Here is a 27356-nt window from a genome sequence, read left to right on the forward strand (position 1 = left end):
AATCTCATGAACCGATTGAGATTTTTAACTACAGAGACCTCCCTAAATAAATAGAGGTTTTATTTGGTTTACCCCAACAACCAAACAAGAGATTTTAATGATTTATCTCACAACCAAACCAAACCTTCTTACAATTAAATATATTGCACAAGAGATCATACACGTTTGATCAATTTACAAATTTGCCTCTCACCATAAACAATGACCCTCACAAAGCAAGTAGTCACTTTCCAAGTGCTAAAGCAAACTAAAGAGAGAAATGGGAGATTTATATAACAAGAGTGGAGAGTGAGAAATAAGGATAAAATTTATTTTTTATGGATTATTTGAAATAATAGAGGATTCGTCTATTTATAAGACAACATGTGTTTTAAATTTTGAAATAATTCATGAGTTAATTAAGCCTTGTATTAGATTATCCCAAGGACATAATCAATCATGACACCCCAAGATGGAATATTTTGATTTCTAGTTGTTGCCAACTATTAAAGAACTTCTCCAATATATCTTAAGCGTTACAAAGTTACACAATCGACTATACCAAAAGCTTAATCAATTATTCTTTTGTAAAAACGACTTCTAATTAATCATATAGTTCACTAATCAATTTGATAGATTTTGAAATATTTTTAGGTGACTTTATAAAATCAATAGAGGTTTTTCAAAATGATGAGTGTGTGTGTCTGGTCTGCCTTAGTAAACCAAAAGTTCGTCTTATACCTTTAAGACATTGATCACTCGACAAAGATATGAGAACTTTCACATTTCCTCTCTTTCACAACTCTGGCAAGCAAGAATGATCACGCATTTGGTGCACTTGAAATCACACGTTCCATAACAGATTTTCACACGTATGAGAAGCCCTCGCCTCAACTATAAATAGAGCAAGCCTATGCACTCAATTCCAAGCTTGGAAAGCCCCTCAAAATCCTGCTCAAACTCATAATTTTCTCTCAAATTTCCAGAGATTGTGATTCAATTCTAAGCTATTTTAACGCCAGCACTTGATTCCTTAAGCCTATATGTTGTTTCCTGAAGCTAATGAAACAAGAACCAAGCCTTGAGACTCCATGAAACGCCCTAACCAAGTTCATATTTCAGCAACTTTAAACACACTTAGACAAGGTAGATTTGGACACCTTTTGACAAGGATGACAAAACGGGCGGCCCGCCCCGCCCTGTCATATGCCCGCCAAAAAAAAAGAGCGGGGCGGGTTGGCATAAAAACCTAGTCCGCCCCGCCAAGGTGGCGGGTTGGAAGGCGGCGGGCTTGCCCGCATATTTTTTTATTTATTATTTTTTCATTTTTTTAATAGATTTTTTTATATTTTAATTAGATTTTTTTCATAGTTTTTAGAGTAATTTTTTATAAAGCATTTTTTAACAAATTTTACTTAAAAATATTGCATATATTCACAAACAAATGTATAAAATAAAACCATCAAGAATTATAATTAGTAGAATTAATTTAAAAGATATCAGATTTTGACGGAGCGGCGGATTTTGGCGGGGCGGGTTATGGCGGACGGCGGGCCTAAAATGTCAACCCAACCCGCCATATTTTGGTGGGTGCGCGGGGTATGGTCTGTTTTGCCACTCGTACCTTTTGAACTTAAATAAGATACAATTGTGTTGCTTATTGTTTTTTTATTCTTTCACATACCTCAACTTGCTTTGGTTTTTCATTTTCATCATTTACTTTTGATTTTTTTTTCATTTTCACTGAGTTTTCCTAAAATTCTCTCTGCTCGCTTCCAATGAATGGAAGTGAAGTATATGATGGAGTTCGCCTTGATGAGACGGTTGTAGTGGTGGTGGTTTTGTTTCCTAACGTTGCCAAACGCCAAAACTCTGATGACAATCCACGAGAGAAGACGCTCAGAGATGCAATAGTGGTGTGTGTATGAGTTTTAAGCCATGAACAAATCATGTAGTAACATTTGTTTTAATTTGGTTAAGGCGTTCAAACTTGATTAGACGCGTGTTTTCACTTAAGGTCCACCACGTGCCTCTAGATCTGAGACCTCTGATGCGCTTACTTCACTTAGGTTGACCATATATGAAGGCTGACATTATTTATTTTAAATCAAATTTTACTCCAAAAAATTCACAAAAAATATCTTTTATTATTTTACACCTCATTTTATTTTTTCCCAATTATATTTTATGTTTTGCTATTTTTTACTTTTATCTTTTTGTATGCATTTAAATTGTTTTAAAAAATATTTTCTATGCATTAAAAAATCTTCAAAAATTATTATACGTTCCTTTATTTGTTTATGACTTTTCTTGATTTATTGAGTTTTTATTTGATGTTTAGATGCTTCATTTGCATTTTATCTTTTGTTTTCCATTTAAAATTTGTTTAATGATTTACTTTATTTCTTTTTGCTATTTTATATGTTGCTTGACTTTTGCATGCCTTGGATCATGATTTGTTGATTAAAAGTTTCATCAACATTAAAGGACTTTGGGTGGTACTTTGTTTGCATGAATCTTTATTGATCAAACTTATCATTAAATGATTAATCGACTCATTTTTGGTACTTTGAGTTAATGATATGTTTATCACATTGATGCACTAAGAGAGGTGATTAATCTTGATGATAAATAAATAAAAGTTGTGATTCAATTTGGTTTCTCTCTTCATCTCCTTCTTTCTTTTACTTTGATCAAATGGATGATCGTGAATCCATCTTGTTCATTTAGGTTTGGATTGATGCTTAATAAACTTTCATCATTTCAAATCTACCTTCCAATGATCATAAGATCATTTGAGGTTGATAAGTTTGTCTCAAAGTATCATGAAGAAACTAATTGAAGCAATGAACTAATCTCCTTGCATTGTGCTTGATCCCTCTTGTTTTGGTTTTGACTTGTGCTACATGTGTTGGGAGAATGGTCTCTATCATTTCTCTAACATGTATGGTATATAAATTGTTATTGACCGGCCTCATATATGTCACTTCTATATAAGTAATCTATGATTACTTAACATAACGTTAAATTGTACTAACTTTACTTTTATTGCAATTTACTTTTATATCATTTACTTTTATGTAGTTAACATTTCAAGCATTTATCAGTCATATCACTTACATTCCTCGCTCTTTACTTTTTTTTCAATTTATACTTATGCCTTTTCCCTTTGCCCCTTGGTCTTTTATTTTCTTTTCAAAACAATAAAAAAACAATAATAAAGGCAAAACCCTAAAAAACATGGAATGTGTTCTCAAAGACTATTGGTTACCATCCCATGTTTGGAGATCTTAGACTTTTGGACTTACATCAAAGGTTTATATCCTGTGCTATGAGTTTCATCTGATACAAGTTCAATTGATACCTTAAACTTCATCTGATACACCTTAGTTCATCTAAGACATCTTAGTTCATCTGATACACATTGAAACAATTGGAACTTATCTGAAGGATTTTATTTCATCTGATGCATGTGACTGAATCTGATGCCTTGAATTATTTGATGCTTTAGGTTTTCATCTGTTTATGATCTTGTTATTATCTGATGCTTTGTTTATGGTACAATCCAAGGGAAAGGAAGGTTCATTTTGACTTATTATCAAATGCTTGCTTCTTATGTGGTTATATCTTTCTTTGCCCATCTTTTATTTTATGCTTTATGATAGTCTCTTCATCTTCTCTCTTTCTTCAATTTTCAAACTTCTCTCTTTTTCAAAACCTTCTTGTTTTCAAACTTAAAACTTTTCATAATAAATCATGACTTTGTCAAGTGATCGTCAAATCTTTTTCTTAATAAATACTAAGATACTTAAGCATATTCAAATTATTTCAAAAACCATAAAAAGACAAACATCATTTTTGTGTCTTTGTGCACTTTTCTTTTAAAAAAAATTCACAAAGGAAGAACATTAGTCCAATTCTTGTAGTGATGCAAACTCTAAGTCCCTAAGAGTTGAGGATGAAGTTGTTGATATTTTCCACTTGAATGTGACACATGCTTGTTGATTAAATCCAAGTAAAGCTCTCCATATCAAGATGATGCAAAAACTCACTACCTCATACTTGTGGATGGCAATTGGTGTTTTCCATGCGAAAGTGGAGAACTGTATTTTCCATTAAAATCAAACAAAATAAACCTTCATGTTTTCTTTTTGAGCAGAACTACAAATGCTCTAACTTCCCAATCGTTTTTTTCCAAACAACCTGGTTTTAATATAACACAAATTTCTAAAAGGTTCCTATGGAGTAGCATGGACGTGAGGGGTGCTAATACCTTTCCCTTGCATAACCAACCCCCGTACTTTGATCTCTCTTTTTATTAGTTTTCTTTTAAAACTTTTGTGGGTTTTATTTGTTCTTTTTCCATTCTTTTGGAAACAGTAAAGATCAGTGGCAACTCTTGCTTATTGCTGAGTTTAGTTAATCAACAACTTAATCTCAATTTTTTCACCGCTACGTGCGACACTTTATTTTGTTGTCTTCATGATAATTTAGATACATGTATTATTGGTAGTTTGGGCATGGTATCAATATGCATATTTGCTTGCTATGTCATTTCGTCACATGGTGCCACTCTTTTGTTACGATGTGATACTTCACATTGTGTTTTGGTTTGCTTTTCGATTCGATTATAATGAATGCACATTAGTTGTGATTATCGCATATGCGTTAACTTCTTCTATCTTTCGTTTATTTTGAGTGTGACATTGTTTATGTTATGATATGTTCTTTAAAGTTAACTCATGTCATACATCGTTCCATTCTTCAATACCTTTCATCTAATCATTTCACAACTCAATCAAACCAAATTCAAACCAAAGGGAATGAAACTCTTGGTCAATAACAAGTCAATTTTCTTAATCAATTTGTTTTCAAAATCGTTTTCTCAATAAATTGGAACCAAAAATAGAGTAATTGAGTGTAGGCCTGTTCCCTTACCTAGTACTTGGACATTGTCGTAGGGCTCACGGTAAGAGTACTTGTCTTTTCAACTAAAACACAATAAATTAAACGAATTTAGTCCATTCTTTCGGGAAACGAAAAAGGATTTATTGGATGCATGCCTTTTACCTCCTTGAGCATTCATATAATGTTGTAGAGCTTATTGTATGAATGTTTGTCTTTCGTCAAGGAGTAATGACTGTATTTGCCCACACTTTTCCTAATAACTTTTTGGATAAAAAAGAGAGTGATTGAACGTAGCCTCTTACTTTCCCGAGTATTTGGATATTGCTCTAGAGTCCCCCTATTCAAATACTTGTCTCCATATAAAATCGACTAAACTCATCAAACTTCTTTTTCGCCCTTGTGCGACTCTGAAAACCTTTTCAGAAATGATTATGCTTTATCCATATCGAGGCGAAACAAACAAGGCTTCAGCCTCTAAGAGCGAGTAGCAAGCAAAGGTTTAACCACTTAATGTGTCTAAAGCATCACTCTTTAAAATCAACCAACAAATATGTGGTTTTCTACCATGAACTACAAAACTCGAATCTTCTCATTGCACCATGAGAATACGTAGGGAAAAGATTTTGAAATCTTGGCGATCACAATAATAAAAAACCCTAAAATTCTTTTATTTCTCTTTTCTCGCATAATAAGTAGAAGATCATAAACTAACATCATGCTAACACTCAACATCTTAAAACTAACTAAATAGGTCTCCTTTAGTACAACGAATGTGAGGTATACTAATACCTCACCCTTGGATAACCGACTCCCAAATCCGATTTCGTCGTGACAACCATTTTTATTTTCTTTCATGGGTTTTATCGATATTTTCCCTTTCTTTTTGAAATAAATAAAGTTTAATGGTGAAACTTTTGTATTTCGAGTGCTCCTTACGCTCGGGTATTTTTTGTCGAGATAAGTCCCTCAAGCACGAGGTCTTTGATAGAAGGCAAAGTGTTTTATAAATCATGGAAAGAGGGAGTATAACGAGGTCCTAAGTTTCTTGATGATATGTGTGATACACTAGGCCGATTAGCCTTTGGGATATTTAGGTGGATTATATTGTTTGACTGACATGATCTCTAGGTCCCTCAGGCGAAGTATTAAATAGCTTGGGGATTCTAAGCCCTTAGCAGAAGTTATATGTAGTCTGGCTGATGAGACTATAAGCCTCTTAGGCAAGGTGATAAGTAACATGGGTATTTTTAATCCCTCATACGATGTTATATGTAGCCTAGCCGATTATACTATAAGTACCTCAAGCGAGGCTTTAACCCTCTTTGACGAGACTTCTATGAAGCCTTCAGACAAGACTTAAGACTAAGTCTCTTAGGAAAGACTTTAGTCACGCCTCTTGGGTTAGATCCAAGTTTATTCACCATTTTTAAGAAGAAATATGGATCAATTACTTGGAATGCAATTATGAAAGCTCTATCTGCTCTGAAAGACGACTTTTAATATAGATTGGGGGATGAGAACTCATTTGTTTGGTTTTCCAATTGCATGGGTGTTTACCGTGAAAATTAGTAAACAACCGCTAGTCCTCCAAAATAACAAATATATTGGTTGCTCGCACGATTGACTAGATTAATCCTAGGACATGGTTTAAGTTTCGAGATTTTGATATATGGATTGTGTTCATGCTTGGTTTGGTTTTGTGTTTAGTTTGTAAGTGAATGGAAAATGTGTTGAAAGGTAAAACGAAAATGCACAAATGATAAATGTTTTTGACTCAAAGCGATAAAGAAAGATAAAAGACTTTATTAAAGATAAACATAAATTGGTAAAAGGTAATGTAATTCGATTAACATAAATTGGTAGTTCATACGTACATTCTCAACACTCAGTTTCTCAATACTCTTTGATACTTTGAATATGATTGAGTTTTGTACAGATTTGAACACACTAAAATCTAACGCTAAGATTCTAATTTATACTACTTTGACCATAACGGCCTTTTCCTAACGGAATGCCACGTTCCCTTTCTGCATGTCCCTCGATCCATAAGGCTTCCACCAAAGTTCAATCAACGTGGCTGTCGAAGCTTGCTCTCCAAATGCTCCGAAAATATTCTAAGTCCTTTATCCTTGTCCTCAAGGATATTTATCTTAAACACATTTCAACAAAGTGAAACCCATTTTTACACCAAATGGTACTTCGAATATCCTTCAAAGAGCCATGTTTTATTTCCTTCTTCGAGATATCTCTTCTCCAACAAGCTTCCTTTCATCCGTCGAAATTCCCTGCTAACAATGGGGTAGGAATTAGCGGAGTAGGTACTTAAATAGTTGAATTTGTTTAGAATACAACTGACAATAACTCTTGGAAGTGGGCGTGGCATATTCCTGATCCTAACGAGGTGAAATTTTTCCTTTGGACAATTTTACACCAGTCCATTCTTAAAAGATTGATGTTGTGTCATTGTGGTATACTCCAAACGGATCTCTGTCCTAAATGCAGTCAAGCCGCTGAGGCGACTCTACACTGCATAAGAAACTGTGAATTTGCTACCCGCTTCTAGAAATCTATTGGCTTCTTGGACCCAATATTATTCCAGGGGGATATTTATATGAATGAATTATACATGACATCGATGGAGGCTCTATCTTTTTTGCTGCTTGCTGGTGGTTGTGGCGCACTAGGAACAAATTGTGTCTTGCTAATAAAGTTGTATCTTCCTATACTTTGAAACTCATCACACTGAATTATGCTAATATATTAGGTAAATGTTTTCTCAAGCATAATCAATCTCATCCAACGAGAACGATCACATGAAATACACACAAAGGTATTAATATGATTTCATATCTTGATGTAGTAGCCTCGGTAATTTCGACATCTCGAGTTTTAGTGAATTGATTCAAAATGCTAATGGTGCTTGGGTTCACGATTTTGTGGATAATATTGGTTATTTCAACTTCCTTTCACGCTGAACTGATGCCGGTATATCATAGTTTGTGAATGATCTAGAAACTTGACATCAAAGACTTGATGTGTTATCCTGCCTCTAACTCTACTATCAAGCTTATGTTTAAAATCAAATTCGCATTTGCACGTGTTCTCAACATACTCTTAAAAAAGGAATTATCTGTACTGAATAACTAGCAAAATATGAGACTATTAATAATGCGGCGTATCAGTCAAATAAAATTATTCAATGTCACATCATTTTTAATATTATTTTATTTAAAAAAAATTAAAATTTTAAATTAATTTCCACTAAAGTATCAGAACCAACCAAAATTGATGTACCAAAAATTTATTATTTTTTTAATCAATAGTTCTTATAAAAAAAAAATCAATAGTCAATAGTTAAATTAATAAAACAAAAGAGAATTAAATACGATATAATGTTATTTTCATCACAAGATTGACCGCAAGATACACAAAGGTCTCCAGAATGGACGGTTTAGATGTTCCCAAGTCAAGGAGAAATATAATTGGTGATAACAAGCGTTTGCCGAATCCCAATTGGTCCACGTCACCCCCGGTGACATATTCTTGTGTAACGAAGCTTTCAGTTGACGAAAGCGCATTCGCGAAGAATCTAACACGGCATCGCAAAATCACACTATAAATTACGTTCAAACCGTTCTTTGCAAAAAACCAAAACCGAAAAACCGATTCACCATCTTCACCATTACACCTGCAACTTCACCACCATTTCAGTTGTAATCACCGATTCGATTTTGAAAAGAAGAATTCAAAAAGGATAGAGAGAGCATGGCACGAGCCTCTCTAATTGTTCTCGCCATTATTTCATTCGGTAATTTTTTCACTCCTTATTATTGTTAGATCTTATCGTTTTTTTATTGCCGAAAATGCAATCGATTGATTTTTGTGATCCCTTTTGGATCCGTTTTTGTTGAACTGTATGTGATTGTATTGTGATCGATTTGCAAAATGTTGAACTGAGATCTTATCTTACATGTAGCGGCTTAGGATTTATTTGTTATTTCATAGAAATTAATAACACTAGGTGGTTAGGTTAGTTCACAATTCCAGTGACATTGTTTGTGAATTGTGATCACCATGCCTTTTATCTCAATCTGGAATATTAATCAACAGTGATTATTAGTATAATTATTCTCCAATTTTGGAGGAATTGTTACGGTTTAATCTATTTTTTAGGGGTTGGATTTGTTAAGAACACATGCGAGTGTGAATTTGATTTTATGTTGTAATGGAATAATGTAACTAACTTTTGGAAAGTTCACCATAGGATGTGTGTTTGCAATTTCGTTTGCAAAAGAGGAAGCAACCAAGTTGGGGACTGTTATTGGGATAGATCTTGGAACAACATATTCATGTGTTGGTGTTTACAAGAATGGCCATGTTGAGATCATAGCCAATGACCAAGGTAACCGTATCACACCGTCATGGGTTTCTTTCACCGACGATGAGAGATTGATTGGGGAGGCTGCAAAGAATCTTGCAGCTGTCAACCCTGAAAGAACCATCTTTGATGTCAAGAGACTTATTGGAAGAAAGTAAGACATTCTTATATGTTGTTCATATGAATGATTAATGATTTGTTATAATTTATTTTAATGGGATCAATGTTGACTGAGTTGTTTCTGTTTGCAGATTTGAAGATAAGGAAGTTCAGAGAGACATGAAGCTTGTTCCTTACAAGATTGTCAACAGGGATGGAAAACCATACATTCAGGTCAAAGTAAAGGATGGTGAGACCAAGGTGTTCAGTCCTGAGGAAGTCAGTGCTATGATTCTGGCTAAGATGAAGGAAACCGCTGAAGCTTTCCTTGGCAAGACAATTCGTGATGCTGTCGTCACTGTCCCAGGTAAATTGCCAAATAACAACTTGTTATTTCTACAAATTTTCCACTTTTTTGTTTTTATTATGAGGTTTCTCATTATCTTTTGAAATGTGCAGCTTATTTCAATGATGCTCAGAGACAGGCCACCAAGGATGCCGGTATCATTGCTGGTCTCAATGTTGCTAGAATCATCAATGAACCTACAGCTGCTGCCATCGCTTATGGATTGGACAAGAAAGGTGGAGAGAAGAACATTCTTGTCTTTGATCTTGGAGGTGGAACTTTTGATGTCAGTATCTTGACAATTGACAATGGTGTTTTTGAGGTTCTTGCCACAAACGGAGATACTCATCTTGGAGGTGAGTACTTAGAACCGCTTTAAGCATTGAAATTAAAGTTGTGTATGTATAATTCTAATAATAAGATTGGATTAAGACAAGATGTACCTTCTGTAATATTTTGTTCTACTGTTAATGCTTGCTAACTGTCTTCCATTGTTTACTAGGTGAGGACTTTGATCAGAGAATAATGGAGTACTTCATTAAATTGATCAAGAAAAAGCATGGAAAGGATATTAGCAAGGACAACAGAGCACTTGGCAAGCTGAGAAGGGAGAGTGAGCGTGCCAAGAGAGCTCTCAGTAGCCAGCACCAGATCCGTGTGGAAATTGAATCACTTTTTGATGGAGTTGATTTCTCCGAGCCACTTACCCGTGCTCGATTTGAAGAGTTGAACAATGATTTGTTCAGGAAGACCATGGGGCCTGTGAAGAAGGCAATGGACGACGCCGGATTACAGAAGAATCAAATTGATGAGATTGTTCTTGTTGGTGGAAGCACTAGGATTCCAAAGGTACAACAACTTTTGAAGGATTACTTTGATGGAAAGGAGCCAAACAAGGGTGTCAACCCTGATGAAGCAGTTGCCTTTGGTGCTGCAGTGCAAGGAAGTATTTTGAGTGGGGAGGGTGGAGACGAAACCAAAGGTACCATAATAATCTATTTACTTGAACCTTTAATAATTGCACTGGCTAGGTATTTTTTATATTAATGCAAGTACATTTCAATGCATTACACTTGCTTATTGCTGTTCTATTTTCTGGGTTCAGATATCCTTCTCCTGGATGTTGCACCACTTACCCTTGGAATTGAAACTGTTGGTGGGGTTATGACAAAGTTGATTCCTAGAAATACCGTTATCCCTACCAAAAAATCCCAGGTTTTTACCACCTACCAGGATCAACAGACAACAGTTTCCATTCAGGTATTGCATATTTCTAAGACTTATTCCTTCTAAATACAAGATGCCTGACTGCATGAACTTAACTCAATTGGAATGCTTTCTTTTTATGTATATTATAGGTGTTTGAAGGTGAGAGGAGTCTCACAAAGGATTGCCGGCTCCTGGGTAAATTCGAACTGTCTGGAATTCCTCCAGCTCCAAGGTTTGTTTCCTGCTTTCCATATGCTCTCTCTGAATTTATCTCAATTTGATGTTTGCATTGTAACTCATTGGTTATTCTATGTTTTAATTGAACAGGGGTACCCCTCAAATTGAAGTGACCTTTGAAGTTGATGCAAATGGTATCCTAAATGTTAAAGCAGAGGACAAGGGCACGGGCAAATCAGAAAAGATTACCATTACAAATGAAAAGGGACGTTTGAGCCAAGAGGAAATTGAACGTATGGTTCGTGAAGCAGAGGAGTTTGCCGAGGAAGACAAAAAAGTAAAGGAAAGAATTGATGCTCGGAATTCTCTTGAAACATATGTATACAACATGAAAAACCAAGTGAATGACAAAGACAAGTTGGCTGACAAGTTGGAGTCAGATGACAAGGAGAAAATCGAGACCGCAGTTAAGGAAGCATTGGAATGGCTGGATGACAACCAAAGTGTAGAGAAAGAGGAATACGAAGAGAAGCTTAAAGAAGTGGAAGCTGTTTGTAATCCAATAATTACCGCAGTGTATCAGAAATCTGGTGGTGCCCCAGGTGGTGGTGCATCGGGGGAGGATGAGGAAGATGAATCTCACGATGAACTCTAGAAATGTTGTGCTCAGATTTGAGCTAGATACATAATGAGAAGCAATAGGTTAGGCGGAGTCTGTTAATCTTTATGATAGGTGGGAATTAAATAATTTCCCGCGCTTGCTTTTTGGCGGCGAACATACATGTAGAACTATTTGTACCATCTTTTTTTGTTACTACTTTTATGAGAGAACTTTTTCTGCTGTATAAGCATGAATTTTACTTTACATAAAAAACAAAAATGGATAACCCTTTACTTAACCCCTATGGAACACGAAGAGCTTAAAACCATAGTTCTGAACCTTTTCAAGGCTTGCGAGAATGCGTACTTTGCCTTGAAATAGCAAAAGGTTGCTGAAACCAACAGAGCGGTTGGTTGGTTGAATTTAATTTGATTTATTACTCTAAATTTATGCTATGTATAGCAATTCACTCATAACTAACTCATAATACCTGATCTTTGATGTTGTTCTGATACTTCAGAACACTTGTCCTACATGCCTTTAGTAGACTGAGTCAGGGTCAGTCTCACGATGGCTTCTGAACAATTGTCCTACACACCTTTAGTTGACAGAGTTAGGTGATGATTTGAGCTGTACAGGGTTCCCTTCATTGAGGTTGTGGTTGGCGTGTCAAATGAGAATGATATAATGCAGATTGGTGCATTGTAAGATTGTAAGTTGATTTGAGACTTAATTAGGGACACATATGTCTCAAGATTAAGTATTACTTTGGTGATGAAGTTGATTTATAAATATAGTCGCTTTTGGCATCTTTGATTTTAAAATATGAAAAATTTTCCATCAGCTTTGACTTATCATTTTTAATTTTTTGTCATATAATCTTACATCAATTAATTCTTCCATAATTAATTTTTAAACAGGGTTACTCATTCTACCGTTCTCTCGCACCCGATGAAAAACCAAAAAAATACCTATCTCAAACCGTTGAGAGTTTGAAATTCTGATAAACCACATGTTACAACAAACCACTTCTTTCACATCTCAGCGTAACAAATGTCTGTCTTTTATTAGAATTAGAATATGACCTTCGAATAACAATGCCAAAACCAAATTTGGCAGCTTTCGTATGGATTTATTGAAATATTTGTTCACATAAGCAAACTTATGTTTATTGGTAAATATTTTCCAACATCAACGTGTACAACACTTGGTTGGGGATGTTGTCGATCATCATCCTTTGATACATTAGCTTTATTGACAACATCAAGGGTCCATAAATTAACAGTGAAAAAATAAGACAATTTTAATCACCATTCAACGAATCCGGAGTTCTAACTCTGGACTAATTTTTTCAGGGGTCTGAATTACATTTTTTGAATGATATTCTTGATAGAGAAAAAAAACAAATTATCCCTATGATCATCAACGTAAGGCATGTACATTATCTGAATTTGAGACAATTTTGAGTTTTTTGATGTCAAAATACAATAGAATTGTATTTTCAAGTGAAAATCTTAAATAAGAATTCAATATATTTTGGGAAGGGTGTGTCTGAAGTTCAATTTTCGAAAGGTATATTCGGATTTTGTAATCTGAACGTAATTTTGCTTGAATTGAATGCATTTTTGATAAAGAGATTTGATGTATTATGGTGTGTTCCAATTTGAAACTCGCACAAGTTTCCATAAAATTTGAGAGAATTACTAAAGATGTAATGAAAATTTTTGAGAGAATTACTAAAGATGTAATGAAAAACCCTCTTTTTAAAAGCTCCATAAATTAAGAGCTCTACATATACCACCTCCATGGGCTCCACGAACCTGAATTCTAGCATCTCATTATGTCTACTATTACTTGTCATTCCTCTTCTTTTCTTACTGCTCAAAATTGCCTTAGTATCTTTTTGAAATATGCCTTCTAAATATCACATGCTAAGGTCATTTAACGTGAAAACTGCGAACATAAAATTTAACACGTGTTTGGTAACTCAGTGGATCACCTTATAGTGCTTTTAAGAAGCTAGCAAGCGTAGTTTCTTGCTCCCCGTGATTTCTTGCCGTAATTTCTCTGATCACCATGTTGGAGAGTTTGGGAGAGTCGGAAACACCAATGTGACCAATGCTCCAGAAACACACGACTATTTAAATTACGAGAAATACACCATTCTCTTCTTTCACAATTTCTTCTTGCTAGACAAACAAGAAAGAGTATAAATGTTAATATTTATAACAAACATAACTACTCCTTGCAACTCAACACACAAACCCAAGTGTAGCCGTTCCAATAAAATAGAATTCCAAACTATCAATAAGTCGTTAAATGAACCGACAAACGCCTCAACAACAATCACAAACCAAACATACATGTTCAGACAAACTGTGTTAACCTTCTTCTTTTATTGTCTTATTAGGGAGATTAAATTCAACTAGATTCAAACATTTGAATTGACTGAACCTGCTGCAGCAACTCCCACCCCACCACCAACACCATTTGATAGAGCTGCCACTGCAACTCCAATTCCACCAATACCATTGGATAGAGCTGCCACTTTTTCATGGTTTCCTAAATTTTGAACATCTTTGACATCTAGCTCATGTACGAGTTCATCAATTTTTCGAAATTGATATGGCCAACTTGTATTATAGAGAAACTGACGAAGATCAAACCTATTATCCTCTGGTGAATAACTCTGCAAGTTGAGTCAAACATTGTACATCTCCATAAGCCAAAATCTTTAGGGGCATGAAGAGCTATGTAGCAAAATTAATCTATAATAAAAGCATACCTCAGCATGATAGGAAGGTGTTAATGTGGTCATTTTGTATCGATTTATAGAATATGTCGTGAAGAAGAGTTTAACTTTTTCTGCCACTTGTGATGGACTCAATCTTGCACCCCATTTGTGACATAGATTCTGATACAACAAAGTTAAAATAGGTTATGAATGAACTACAGAATGGACGGTGACGGATCGAGGACTCTGATGGAGAAACATGAGATATACCTGGAACATGAAAACTGGACCACAGCGGAAAGTTTTTCGTAATTTTCCATAAACAGATAGTTCCTCATAACTCATTCCTAGATCAACTTCATCAGTCTATTCAATAAAAAAAGAAGTATCCAATTACGTGCCGCCATCTAGCATAGTAGCATTGACAAACATTACGTGCCGCCAACACATATGCTATGCACATGAAATGAGTCATCAAGATGTTTCAAGACTGAAAAATGTAACAGAACATAACACTACCTGAATGTAGTCAGAACTTATAGGCTCAAGTTCAGCTGTAGGTGGAGCTGCTTCTATATCTGCCAACGATGAGTAACCAAGATGGATGGCTGCCCATTGCAGGAATGCTCGAATGTCCTGCTTACATAAACTGCCGATAGGATTTATATCTGCTGAGCTGCAATCATACTGTAAAAAAATGAAATTTGATCACTAGAAGAATGTAATTGATCCCAAACATTAGAAACTAAAAAAAAAAACGAATAAGAAACTAAATAGGTCACAAATAAAGCGCTATATGGAGATACCCTGGTCAAGTAACCACATAACGCTTCATCCGCATTGGTGCTCCCCAAGACAAGATAAAACCCAGGTTTGTTGTGAACCCAAGGTAAGAGTAACGCTAACATGTAAGCTATCACCATTCTGATTTGAGCTTGAATGTTTTGCAAGCTTAAATTCTCAACTTCGGATCCACCATCTACCTGTACAAGAAAAACCACACAAAAACATCATCTGAGGCTACAAATGACAGAAATATAATATTCTCCAAATCTTAGTCCTCAAAAAGTGAGATTCCCCATCAAGAAACTATGCAGTATTTTCAATAGATTGATGTCCTGATATGAAAATCTATGTTGAATTGTTTTAGAATCAAGATACTATTCTTTCTTAATATCAACATACTCTTGTGGAAAAACCAAGTTTGGTATGTGATCACATCGTCGATTACACGGTCCAAGCCCATGATTCAATTACCTTGTAGCGTGGTTGCTTTCCTGTAAGTGTTTTAAACAATGACAAAAGAGAAGATATAAGTCCATCAATGCTAACACCAAGGTGCCATGAACCAACTTCATCTGCCAGCACCTTGGCTAGCGACTTCGTAGTTTCTGAACTGCAAGAAGAAAAAAGATTCTTCAAGTAAACAATTTTTTTTGCATCATTGTATATAATGAGAAAATGTCAAAAGTGTTATTTTCATAAAAGTATTATTCTCTTTATTGACAAGTAAAAGTAACACAAATTAAAAAAAAAATGTTTTCACATAATAAACGAACCGAACTGTTGGAAGTTTTGATGGAATACAACAAATAGAGAAACTTACAGAGACACGACCAAACCAAGGATGGTAAAACACTATGACATGATAATGATCACTTACTTGTTTTCAGATCCCATGAACACAGTATATAATATTCGTTTAGCAAATTCTCTGCTGTCTGTCGGATACTGTCCATCCTTATAGTTTCCAATTCGTATTGCATCCGCTTTAATTTGTTCATTCCCATTTGCAATTTCTGAAGTCAACTATGAATCACTAGTTAATGATTCCAAACTATAGTGTTTAGATTTATAAAGTCAAATAATGTTGTTTATTTAACCCCTGCCACATCAAAAAAGTGTCAATGAAAAAGAGAGATCAATATTAATATCATTTTCACTATCGACCATAATTATACAACTCAACCATTCTGCAAAAAGTAAAGCACACTGAACTAATGAAAGGACACTACATTCCATATTCAAGCAATTTTGCAAGACTTTCGAGAAAAGAAGTATGAATATTTAGGTCCGTTTATCCAATTAATTCAGCATCAGTCAATTATATACGTGGTATACAGTTACACGTGGTACTTGTCCCAAGGCAGAAGGTTCTAAATCTAGTTATGGCAGCCCAACGCAGAGGTCAAGTTTGAACTCAGTGGAGTAGCGGGATGTTACACGTGGCTTCTTAACTGCTTTTGCTTAGATCTTTTCACAGATGATACTTTTCTCAATCAGGATTAGTGGTCCACTTAAATCGTTATGATTACATTATATGCAATAATTTAGCTTTAAAGTACTGTCACAAGTTGATAAGAAATAGAAAATTTGAAGGTAATCCACAATAAAATCTAACAGCAGTTGTCGTTGCATTTCGAACTTACCTTTCACAACCAGCTGGCACATACACCCGACAATCGCAGTAACAGCGGAACTATCTGCTCCACCAGAAAGAGGGAGCAGAAAACCAGATGCTCCACTTCTTCGTAAATAGTCCCATAACCAGCAGGCAGGTCCAAATGCTATTTCCTCCTCAGGAGAATGATATTTTATCTGTAATATATAATCATGTTCAACTTAGCAACTTGGATATTTGATTAATTTCAGCGGTAACATTATGATATCAATATAGAATCTTCAAAGCTAATTATTTTTGGCTATCTAACACACAAAATGACAATAAACTAACCTTCAATGGAACAGAAAGGCGTATTTTAAGATCAAAAGGACGGCATAAACTATATGGTACATCTACCGAAGGAACCTTGACTTTACAACTTGATTGCTCTTGGAAGCTGCTTAAAGATCCTCTAAGGCTTGTCACCTACCAGTAGTCAAATGAGTTGAAGAACGAATCAAAAACTAATCGTGTATGCGAAAAGTGTCCTTTAAATTGCATTGCATACATTTAAATATGGAGAGTAAAGCATACCACATCAAGATCTATCTGAGCTACCATAACCTCAACATCATTTAAGGAAAACTGGGAACCCTGAGCAACAACATCACCATTTACCACCACACTGGCACATCCATCTGTTACAAATAAAATAACACAATGCTCACTAGTGTTAAAAAAACATGAATGCAGTTCTATTAAAGGAAATATTTTTCTTACCATAGTAAAGGCGAGCACCATCGCAGCCTTGGTGATTACTGTACATATAGACCCCTCCGCTAGTACGCGTGGCACTGATAATAGCATGTAGACGAACATCGAGCTTTCTAAGTTGGTGGTGACTTCCACTTGCATTCATAAACACTTCAACTCCATTTAATGCAAGCTCAGCATGAGGAGGACATGGAGTAAAAAGCTCTTCACAAACTTCAGCTGCAATAGCTCTAACAATGGGAAAAGTGCTGTGTTCAGTACTTTAATAAACATGTGTGTATAAGTTGGAAGGCCCCAAAAACATAACACCAAACGCAATAGTTCAAGGGCGTTGCTGTTAAACATAGCATTAGCACTGACATTTTCACAAACTGATTGTGGACAAACCGCTACAACGGTTGGATTCAGTTTCATCCATTTTCTACCATTGTAACCTCTTGACCTCAACCTTCCCACCATCCTCCAACATCACCTTCCCTCTCTCATCTGTCATAACTTACAACCACTGCAATGCCACCTATAAGAACTTCTGCCTATCTATCTCTTCCATAACTGAACCCACCACCTTTTCCCAAGTCAGTAAACACGATTCCTAGCTCAAAGCCATGTAATCTGAACTACAAGCCCTTGAACAGACCAACACTTGGACCATAGTTGACCTCCCTCCTAACAAAACTCCTATTGGTTGTAAATGTATTTACAAAATTAAGTATCTTGTTAATGGTAATATTGACATGTACAAATCTCGCCTTGTGGCCAAAGGCTACACTCAGCTTGAGGGCGTTGATAATTGTGACACCTTTTCTCCGGTCGCTAAGCTACTACACTAAGAACCATTCTAGTCTTAGCTTCCATCAAGAAGTGGCACTTAGAGCAATTAGATGTTAACAACACATTCCTTACCAGAGATTTAAAAGAAGAAGTTTATATGTCTATTCCAAAAGGTTACCAACTTTCTCCTACATCCTCTCATAATAAGGTTTGTAAACTCAACAAAAGCATCTATGGCCTTACGCAGACTAGTCGACAATGGTATTCGAAGTTATCTGATTACGTGGCACATAATCCTGCCTTCCATGAACGCTCAAAACATATAGAGATTGACTGTCACATCATTCGTGAAAAACTCGAATCTGGCCTGGTTAACTTGTTCCCTATTCCGTCTTCTGCTCAACTTGCTTGCTGACGTCTTAACAAAACCTTTGTCATCTCCTATTTTTTCGACCTTCCAGTCCAAGCTTGGCCTCCGGTCCATTATACTTATAAGGGAATGTAAAATATGGAGTTTCTCTTGTTATTGGCCTGTCTTGTATTGGAATTATGATAACTGTATATAGTCGTTGCATTATACTAGCTTGTATAAAAGACTCTCAATGTTACTTGATAATAGAATATACAAAATTTAATACTTTTTGTTATAGTTGGATCTGTGATTTCATCTCACAGTTAAAGGAAAGGAAAAAGGTGCAAGAGAAGAAGAAGAAAACTAAAGATTAATATTATTCACCGTGTTAACTAACAGTTAACCATACAAGGCTATATATCAGTGTTATCAACTAACAGCACCGTTAGCCACTAAACGGTTAACACCTTGACTAACAGATTACAGTTATCACCAATCAACCAATTACAGCGTAGCATACTACTTAACACTAAGAGATTGAGCTATAGTATATATACTCCAATAATTTTTGCCTTTTGTAACATGTGGAGAATTTCCATTCATGAAATCCAATATATTTGACCATGTGATTACATAAAAATAATCACTTATTTTTTCCTCAAATCATTATGGGTTTCTATGTGTTGTTGTGTTTGGTGTAGGGGGAGGATTTGCTAAATTTACTAAATTTAGAAGAAAAATGAGTTATTAAAATAAGTTATTTTAATGAGTGAGAAGGAATAGTTAGAGAGAGATAGGGACAAAGTCACAAAGATAGCAAAGTTAACAGTAATGACTACTGAGTGTAAGTGCTAGCTTCATGCAAACATTAATATATTATTTTGAAACTTACGTGTCTTGAAACTTAACAAAGCCATAACCAAAAGGAACTGATTTTTGGCCCAATGCCTCAGAAACATGAAGAGGAAGGTGAAAATCATCAAGTTGGTCCCTTTGTTTCCAAGCAGTAAACCATCGAAGTTCTCTATAATTACCATCATTTGCAAGCCACATTTTGGGTCTTATCATAATAATCTTTCTGTTGAAACACAAAACCTGACAGTTATATCTCTCAGAGTCTTTGACAACAGGCATTCCAATACTGCACACTATGCCGTCAGTCCAATCACCAACCAATATATCCTTCAAACATTCCCATCTGCATGAGAAACACAAAAATCATTGCATGCACGTGAAATATATCAAAAATATGAATACTGTTTTGCTAGTTTGTGCATTTATATATGAGAAAGTTTACGTTAAAATTTTTCTAGATCCTTAAAGAGAGTTATTACGAGTGGTTGATGGTGTCGAGCTCTAAGAAGTGGTCTTCGCAGCCACAGCCGGGAATCTCAAGCTCCGGTCCAAGGCGGATGACAGCGCCGGCTTGTTTGGCTTTGGAAATGGAGTCTTTGATTCGGTTAGTATTGGAATGGAAGTCCATAGACCATTGATTTAGATTGCAAGTAGCCACACTCAATAGCCTCATCCTCTCTACTACACAATGGAACAAGCGTGTCAGAGATATTTTCTGTTAACGTTTTCACGGGAGAGGAGAGGACCCTTATATGATTATGACTCACCAGTAGCACACAGCTGGCTTTGCCACAAACGGATATGTTTCTTTATCTTGCTTCCTTAGATGTATGAGGTCCTCATGGTCTTACTAAAACAAGGAATAAATATTTTATTTGTCCAATTGTAAAAACGTTTAAGAGATGTTGATAAATGCTGGTATTTGTTCATTGGTTGAGATTGCAAGTACCCACACTCAATAGCCTCACCCTCTCTGCAACACAATGAAACTGTAAACTGTAAGAGATATTTTCTCTGAAATGCAGGTACACCGTTCATTTTAGGTAAAATACCAGTATTGGATAGATATCCGATATGTTACCGTTGAGAAATTTGATTACTCTACTTCGAGGGTAGAAAAATCTCCTAAAAAGAAAGATAAGAAGTAAAGACTAATTTTTCATTTCATAATCATTTCTCTAGTCAAATACAAGGTTATATACCTGTATGATATGGGATTATAGTTTCTTTCTTTTCTTAGAATAATTTTGGATTATTTTTAGTTAAATTTAAGTTATTTAATTTATTTATAAAAGGGTAAGTAAAAAAGTCATATGGTAATATTTTCTATATTTTGAGTTTATGATAGTAGTATTTATTTGATACTGTCGTGTTGCTAATGTTTATATGGTACTATGATGTGTGATGTGACTCGGCACTGCCACATAGTTGGCTCGAACGAATCGTGTCGTCGGATGAGGTGCTGCTTCTTAATTTTATATCCAACTTCATTTAACTACCTTAAAAAGTTGGTGGCATTTAAACGGGACAAGTTGAACATTGTTCCACCCACTATGAACAAATAAACTTTATTACTTGCTTTTTGGAACAATGAGTTGTTTCCCAAAAAATTGCTACGTACCTTAAACATACTTTAAATAAATTTTCCTTAAATGTATCAATAACCAATCAAAAGTCATAGATATATAAGAATTTATTTTATATATTTGTATACATTTATTAATGAATAAAATTGATGTAGGATAAATTTATTTTATATTTGTATGTCTAATGGAAAGGTGACAAAAATGTAGGCTCTGAATTATATTTTCGTTAAATAATAAAATAAAATCAAAAGTTTTTATTTTATTTTATAAAATTGTGATCTTTTATACTTTCTTTATAATTGCATTTTACAATTAATATTTTTATTTGTAAGCTTTGAGGTTGTATTTTCGAATGTCTCTATGCACTCATTGTTGTTCTATTATATGCTTCATCTAATGACAAGTAAAGCTTTTTGCAACTCCACGTCAAACCAATACAAGAAATCTCCCAAACATGTAGCAAAACCCATTCCCCGCACTCCGAATTAATTTTCTCATTGATTTATCCATTTTTACCACAGTCTTAGAGCAAAAAATCGTCTACACATAAAACTAACCCACTATAGTAAAAGTAAGATTGTTATATTTTGCTACCTAAAGATCTATATATAGCCGCAAACCCATATGAACTCTTCATATGTTCAAATTTCAATTGATATTGTTATTCATTTTCTTATACCTAAAATCACATGTGTGAAAGAGCTTCCACAATTGTGCTTATAAATTGGTGGAGGAAAAAAATAGTTGTTGAGAAACAAGTGTGAGTTGGAAGCCACGCATTGCTTAGAATAATGGAGGTTGAATATTTTTTAAGTGAGAGGACTCATATACCCAATGCTTTAAGGTTTTGGATGAATATGTGGTGTCTCTCTCACCTATGTGTTACTCTTGACCCAATGTGGATGCTCATGCTCATGACCCATCAGTGGTATAAAAACCGATAGTTCGAGTAAGAGACCAACTCCTTATATCGAAAGTGTTTTTGACATGGCGGTGGTCAATGTGTTATGTTGAAGTGCTCATGATATGGTAAGGGTGTCAATGGATGTACACGTGTATGTGGATAAAAGAACATCCGCTTGATGGGGAGCATAGTGAATGGACTCACATTTGATATAGGAAGATTGTTTAGAAACAAGTGTGAGTTGGAAGTCTCACATTGTTTAGAAAAATGGAGACTTAACATTTTATAAGCGAGAAGAGTCATATACACAATGCCTTAAAGTTTTGGATGAATACGTGGTGTGTCTCTCACTTGTTTGGATGAGTGTTTGACTCAATATGGTTTCTTTCCCTCTTGATGACCCATCAATAATGGGTATTATTAAGCATTGAGAAATAATTGAGTTTATTTCCTTCAAATTTGAATGAAATCAAGGGAGAGAAAATCCATTTATACAATTGGTTTCAAATAAGAAAAAGATGGGAAATGCTAAAATTGAAAAGTATAACTAACTAATACCCACCGGTTGTTAAAGGTGACAACACTGAAGGCATCAACAAAGAGACCGTAATAAAAACGATTAGAATTTTAAAAAAAGAACCGCAATTAAGGCGGCTAGAGTTTTGAAAAAAGAATGGCGGGGCTGCTAAAGTTTTGAAAAAAAAACCAAAATTAAGATGGTTAGTGTTTGTTATGCAGAAATGAAACCCTCTCGAACGAAAGCTCGTGATACTATATTTGAATTTAAATATTATAGATGATTAATGAATAGACAAGCACTAATCTCTTTAAATAGAGTATTTTTAGCTTATTAAGCTTTACTAAATGCTCAAACATGAACTGCTAATAATCTTAAAATAACAATAATAAATAATAACAATAATAAAATTGCTTTTTTGAAAAATAAAAAATTTAACATTTAAAAATTATTTTAAGAGAATAAAAAGATACAAGGAGGAAAATAAAAAATTAAACAATTTAATTATTTAAACCATAAATCTATATATGTGTGCATGTTAATGATCATAAATTTCCATTTTCACAATTTGAACAAAGTTTTCCTGGATACATATGTTGCTCACATTACATTAAATTCTTGGACCGATATATCATAACTATTGATATATTTAAATTAACATTAATGTTGAGTAAGAAAATAATAAATTAAGAATATTTATAAAAGGTACAATTGAAAAATTTAATATAAAAGTGTATTGATAATCTAAAGTGACAAGTATTATAGGACAATTTTTATTTTTTTTAAATATGACAATTATTTTAGTACGGAGGAGTAATGTTTTTGTCAAAAACTTTCATATTGTTTAGTCTTATTATGATCAGAGGATTATTTTTTTTCAAAAATCAAAAGTCTTTGATTGCTATTATTTTTAAGAATTTATTTTATGTATTGAATTCATAACTAAAATTTTATTCACACTAGTGAATAGCAATAGTACATTTTCAATAGTAAAAACTCCACACTCACACAAGGCTGGAGGAGCATGTATGTATCTTTCAAATTGTCAATCTTTATCTAGCATGCATTTTTTAACAGACTCTGCTTAACCTATTGCTTCTCATCATTTATCTTGCTAAAATTTGAGCACAATATCTCTAGAGTTCATCGTGAGATTCATCATCCTGATCATCCTCTGATGCACCACCATCTGGGGCACCACCTGATCTCTGATACACAGCAGTAATGATTGGATTACAAACAGCTTCCACTTCTTTAAGCTTCTCTTCATATTCTTCTTTCTCCACACTTTGGTTGTCATCCAGCCATTCCAATGCTTCCTTCACCGCGGTCTCGATTTTCTCCTTTTCATCTGACTCCAACTTGTCAGCCAACTTGTCTTTGTCATTCACTTGGTTTTTCATGTTGTATACATATGTTTCAAGAGAGTTCCGGGCATCAATTCTTTCCTTGACTTTTTTGTCTTCCTCGGCAAATTCCTCGGCTTCACGAACCATACGTTCGATTTCCTCCTGGCTCAAACGTCCCTTTTCGTTTGTAATGGTAATCTTTTCTGATTTGCCAGTGCCCTTGTCTTCTGCTTTAACATTTAGGATACCGTTTGCATCGACTTCAAAGGTCACTTCAATTTGAGGAGTACCCCTGTTCAATTACCACATAGAATAACCAATGAGTTATAATGCAAACATCAAATTGAGATAAATTCAGAGAGAGCATACTGAAAGCAGGAAACAAACCTTGGAGCTGGTGGAATTCCAGACAGATCAAATTTTCCAAGGAGCCGGCAATCCTTTGTGAGACTCCTCTCACCTTCAAATACCTACAATACACATAAAAAGAAAAGTCAATGAAGTCAAGCATCTTGTATTTAGAAGATATAAGTCTTAGCAATATGCAATACCTGAATGGAGACTTTTGTCTGCTGATCCTGGTAGGTGGTAAAAACCTGGGATTTTTTGGTAGGGATTACAGTATTTCTAGGAATTAACTTTGTCATAACTCCACCAACAGTTTCAATTCCAAGGGTAAGTGGTGCAACGTCCAACAGAAGAATATCTGAATACAGAAAATAGAACAGCAATAAGCAAAATGTACTTGCATTAATATTAAAAGTACCTAGCCAGTGCAATTATTAAAAGGTTAAGAATAGACTATCAAGTTACCTTTGATTTCTTCTCCACCCTCTCCACTCAAAATACTTCCTTGCACTGCAGCACCAAAGGCAACTGCTTCATCAGGGTTAACACCTTTGTTTGGCTCCTTTCCATCAAAGTAATCCTTCAAAAGTTGTTGTACCTTTGGAATCCTAGTGCTTCCACCAACAAGAACAATCTCATCAATTTGATTCTTCTGTAATCCAGCGTCGTCCATAGCCTTCTTCACAGGCCCCATGGTCTTCCTGAACAAATCATTGTTTAACTCTTCAAATCGGGCACGGGTAAGAGGCTCGGAGAAATCAACTCCATCAAAAAGTGATTCAATTTCCACACGGATCTGGTGCTGGCTACTGAGAGCCCTCTTGGCACGCTCACTCTCCCTCCTTAGCTTGCCAAGTGCTCTGTTGTCCTTGCTAATATCCTTTCCATGCTTTTTCTTGATCAATTTAATGAAGTACTCCATTATTCTCTGATCAAAGTCCTCACCTAGTAAACAATGGAACAGAGTTAGCAAGCATTAACAGTAGAATAAAGTTTTATAGAAAGTAAAAATTGTCTTATACTTCTATTATATAGCAAAAACTGACCTCCAAGATGTGTATCTCCATTTGTTGCAAGAACTTCAAAAACACCATTGTCAATTGTCAAGATACTGACATCAAAAGTTCCACCTCCAAGATCAAAGACAAGAATATTCTTCTCTCCACCTTTCTTGTCCAATCCATAAGCAATGGCCGCAGCGGTCGGTTCATTGATGATTCTTTCAACATTGAGACCAGCAATGACACCGGCATCCTTGGTGGCCTGTCTCTGAGCATCATTGAAATAAGCTGCAAATTTCAAAAGAAAACCACAAACATTAGAATAAAAACAAAAGGTGGAAATATTGCATGACAGACAAGTTGTAATTTGCATATTCACCTGGGACAGTGACGACGGCATCACGAATAGTCTTTCCGAGGAATGCTTCGGCAGTCTCCTTCATCTTAGTTAGAATCATAGCACTGACTTCCTCAGGACTGAAGACCTTGGTCTCACCATCCTTTACTCTGACCTGAATGTATGGTTTTCCATCCTTGTTGACAATCTTGTAAGGAACAAGCTTCATGTCTCTCTGAACTTCCTTATCATTAAATCTACAAACAGAAACAACTCAGTCAACATTGATCCTATTAAAATAAATCATTCATATGAACAAAATATAAGAATGTCTTACTTTCTTCCAATAAGTCTTTTGACATCAAAGATGGTCCTTTCAGGGTTAACAGCTGCAAGATTCTTTGCAGCTTCCCCAATCAATCTCTCGTCATCGGTGAAAGAAACCCATGATGGTGTGATACGGTTACCTTGGTCGTTGGCTATGATCTCAACATGGCCATTCTTGTAAACACCAACACACGAATATGTTGTTCCAAGATCTATCCCAATAACAGTCCCCAACTTGGTTGCTTCCTCTTTGGAAAAGGAAATTGTACATAAACATCCTGTGGCCAACTTTCAAAACATTAGTTACATTATTACATTATTACATTACATGACCAAATTTAATAATCAGAATTTAAAAAAAAAAAAAATCCGATGAGTAAAAATTACCGAAGGAAACAATGAGGAGAAGAATAAGAGAGGTGCGTTTGCACGAGGCAGTCACCATTCTCTCTCTATGGTTTTTGTGTTCAGAGAAGTTGCAGTGGTAATGGGTTTTTGGAAGTGACGGTATGAATGAACCGTTTTTATAGTGTCACTTTTTGTGTCATGTGACTTGGGATGACGTTTTCTGACCAATAATATTCTTCCTTCACATACACTAATACACCCCACAAATTACAATAATAAATCTTTTTAATATCGTATCATATTATTTTAGAATAGTTTTACTAATTTAAAGTAAGTTTGATAATTTTAAGAGTTAAAAGGTAGTGCACTGACAGTGTAAAATAATTTTACACTGTCCTCCAATAAAAAATTATAAATGTGCCATGTCATTAAGTTTTTTTTTAATAAAAAAATGGTTTAATTGGATACATAGGTGGTGATTAGTTGACAGTGTAAAAATATTTTACACTGTTAGTGCATCACCCCTTTTTTCTAATTTTAATTCTTATTACTAGTACTACTAATCCATTTTATTTTTATTCTTCTTTGATCTTTCTACTATTGACGTTTTCTGACCGTTCATATTCTTCCTTCATATCTTGGAATATTTTATTAATTTGAAAATTTAATTATTTTTTCAACTCGTCCATTTTATTTTGATTTTTGTTTCTACTATCCACTGTTACTCACTACTACATGTTTTTTAAAATTTAATAATAACTCATCATATTTTTTATTAGACAATTATTTTAATAATATGTATTTTATATGTTAATTTCATATAATTTAGAAAGAGAATAGAAAAATAACTAAAGAGACTTTGGATGAATTAAGACGTTTTAGATTTATAGATAAAGAATTATGGTCGTGGAATGAAAGTGTTCACATTAAAGTTAGAGTATATTTAGATGAAGCATTTTAACGAGATAATGTAATGTTTTTATGGAATTTAAAATGATTTGCACAAAATTTAGAGAAACTCTTATTACACCCTTAGAGTTCTTAGGCACCATGTGTGCTTTCAAAATTGTCCC

At 34.8% G+C, this 27356-nt stretch overlaps 3 protein-coding genes across 5 annotated transcripts; 1 reads left to right on the forward strand and 2 right to left on the reverse strand.

Moving 5' to 3' along the window:
• Positions 1–8472: 8472 nt before the first annotated feature.
• LOC131603745 (luminal-binding protein) lies at positions 8473–11944 on the forward strand. Its single transcript, XM_058876166.1, has 8 exons — positions 8473–8695; positions 9152–9419; positions 9517–9731; positions 9824–10066; positions 10213–10692; positions 10816–10970; positions 11069–11151; positions 11247–11944. Exons 1-8 carry the CDS (start codon positions 8653–8655, stop codon positions 11749–11751), a joined length of 1992 nt encoding a protein of 663 aa, XP_058732149.1. The 5' UTR covers positions 8473–8652; the 3' UTR covers positions 11752–11944.
• Positions 11945–13261: 1317 nt separating this feature from the next.
• On the reverse strand, positions 13262–20412 carry LOC131603746 (glutamine-dependent NAD(+) synthetase-like). Of its 3 annotated transcripts, XM_058876168.1 has the most exons (14): positions 20334–20412; positions 20046–20247; positions 19604–19909; positions 17595–17818; positions 17409–17512; positions 17166–17300; positions 16861–17029; positions 16095–16230; positions 15689–15827; positions 15238–15414; positions 14951–15118; positions 14702–14797; positions 14483–14611; positions 13262–14386 (listed from the first exon to the last, which is right to left on the reverse strand). In XM_058876168.1, exons 2-14 carry the CDS (start codon positions 20237–20239, stop codon positions 14129–14131), a joined length of 2235 nt encoding a protein of 744 aa, XP_058732151.1. In that variant the 5' UTR covers positions 20240–20247; positions 20334–20412; the 3' UTR covers positions 13262–14128. The 3 variants fall into 3 exon arrangements, 2 of the variants coding, with proteins under 2 accessions (XP_058732151.1, XP_058732150.1); XM_058876167.1 differs by lacking the exon at positions 20334–20412 and having other exon boundaries at positions 13263–14386; positions 20046–20324; XR_009284487.1 differs by lacking the exons at positions 13262–14386; positions 20334–20412 and having other exon boundaries at positions 14702–14838; positions 20046–20324.
• A 3192-nt stretch (positions 20413–23604) lies between these two features.
• Positions 23605–26418, reverse strand: LOC131608108 (luminal-binding protein-like). The gene is made up of 8 exons (XM_058880041.1): positions 26323–26418; positions 25946–26213; positions 25651–25865; positions 25317–25559; positions 24736–25215; positions 24474–24628; positions 24310–24392; positions 23605–24214 (listed from the first exon to the last, which is right to left on the reverse strand). The coding sequence occupies exons 1-8, from the start codon at positions 26378–26380 to the stop codon at positions 23710–23712; spliced, it is 2007 nt and encodes a 668-aa protein (XP_058736024.1). The 5' UTR covers positions 26381–26418; the 3' UTR covers positions 23605–23709.
• Positions 26419–27356: the final 938 nt, after the last annotated feature.

This window comes from Vicia villosa, linkage group LG5, assembly GCF_029867415.1.
Source record: "Vicia villosa cultivar HV-30 ecotype Madison, WI linkage group LG5, Vvil1.0, whole genome shotgun sequence".
In the NCBI taxonomy this organism is placed as follows: Eukaryota; Viridiplantae; Streptophyta; class Magnoliopsida; order Fabales; family Fabaceae; genus Vicia; species Vicia villosa.

What these genes read in the sequence shown, in the direction of transcription:
- LOC131603745 (XM_058876166.1), top strand. Translation starts at nt 8,653, where the DNA reads ATGGCACGAGCCTCTCTAATTGTTCTCGCCATTATTTCATTCG. An exon ending in AAGAGACTTATTGGAAGAAA is followed by an intron (nt 9,420 to 9,516) that starts GTAAGACATTCT and finishes TTCTGTTTGCAG; the next exon opens with ATTTGAAGATAAGGAAGTTC. An exon ending in GGAATTCCTCCAGCTCCAAG is followed by an intron (nt 11,152 to 11,246) that starts GTTTGTTTCCTG and finishes TTAATTGAACAG; the next exon opens with GGGTACCCCTCAAATTGAAG.
- LOC131603746 (XM_058876168.1), bottom strand. Translation starts at nt 20,239, where the DNA reads ATGAGGCTATTGAGTGTGGCTACTTGCAATCTAAATCAATGGTCTATG. An exon ending in TATGTGGTTACTTGACCAGG is followed by an intron (nt 15,119 to 15,237) that starts GTATCTCCATAT and finishes ATTTTTTTACAG; the next exon opens with TATGATTGCAGCTCAGCAGA. An exon ending in CACCTTCCTATCATGCTGAG is followed by an intron (nt 14,387 to 14,482) that starts GTATGCTTTTAT and finishes CTCAACTTGCAG; the next exon opens with AGTTATTCACCAGAGGATAA.
- LOC131608108 (XM_058880041.1), bottom strand. Translation starts at nt 26,380, where the DNA reads ATGGTGACTGCCTCGTGCAAACGCACCTCTCTTATTCTTCTCCTCATT. An exon ending in TGCCGTCGTCACTGTCCCAG is followed by an intron (nt 25,560 to 25,650) that starts GTGAATATGCAA and finishes TGAAATTTGCAG; the next exon opens with CTTATTTCAATGATGCTCAG. An exon ending in TGGAGATACACATCTTGGAG is followed by an intron (nt 25,216 to 25,316) that starts GTCAGTTTTTGC and finishes ATTGTTTACTAG; the next exon opens with GTGAGGACTTTGATCAGAGA.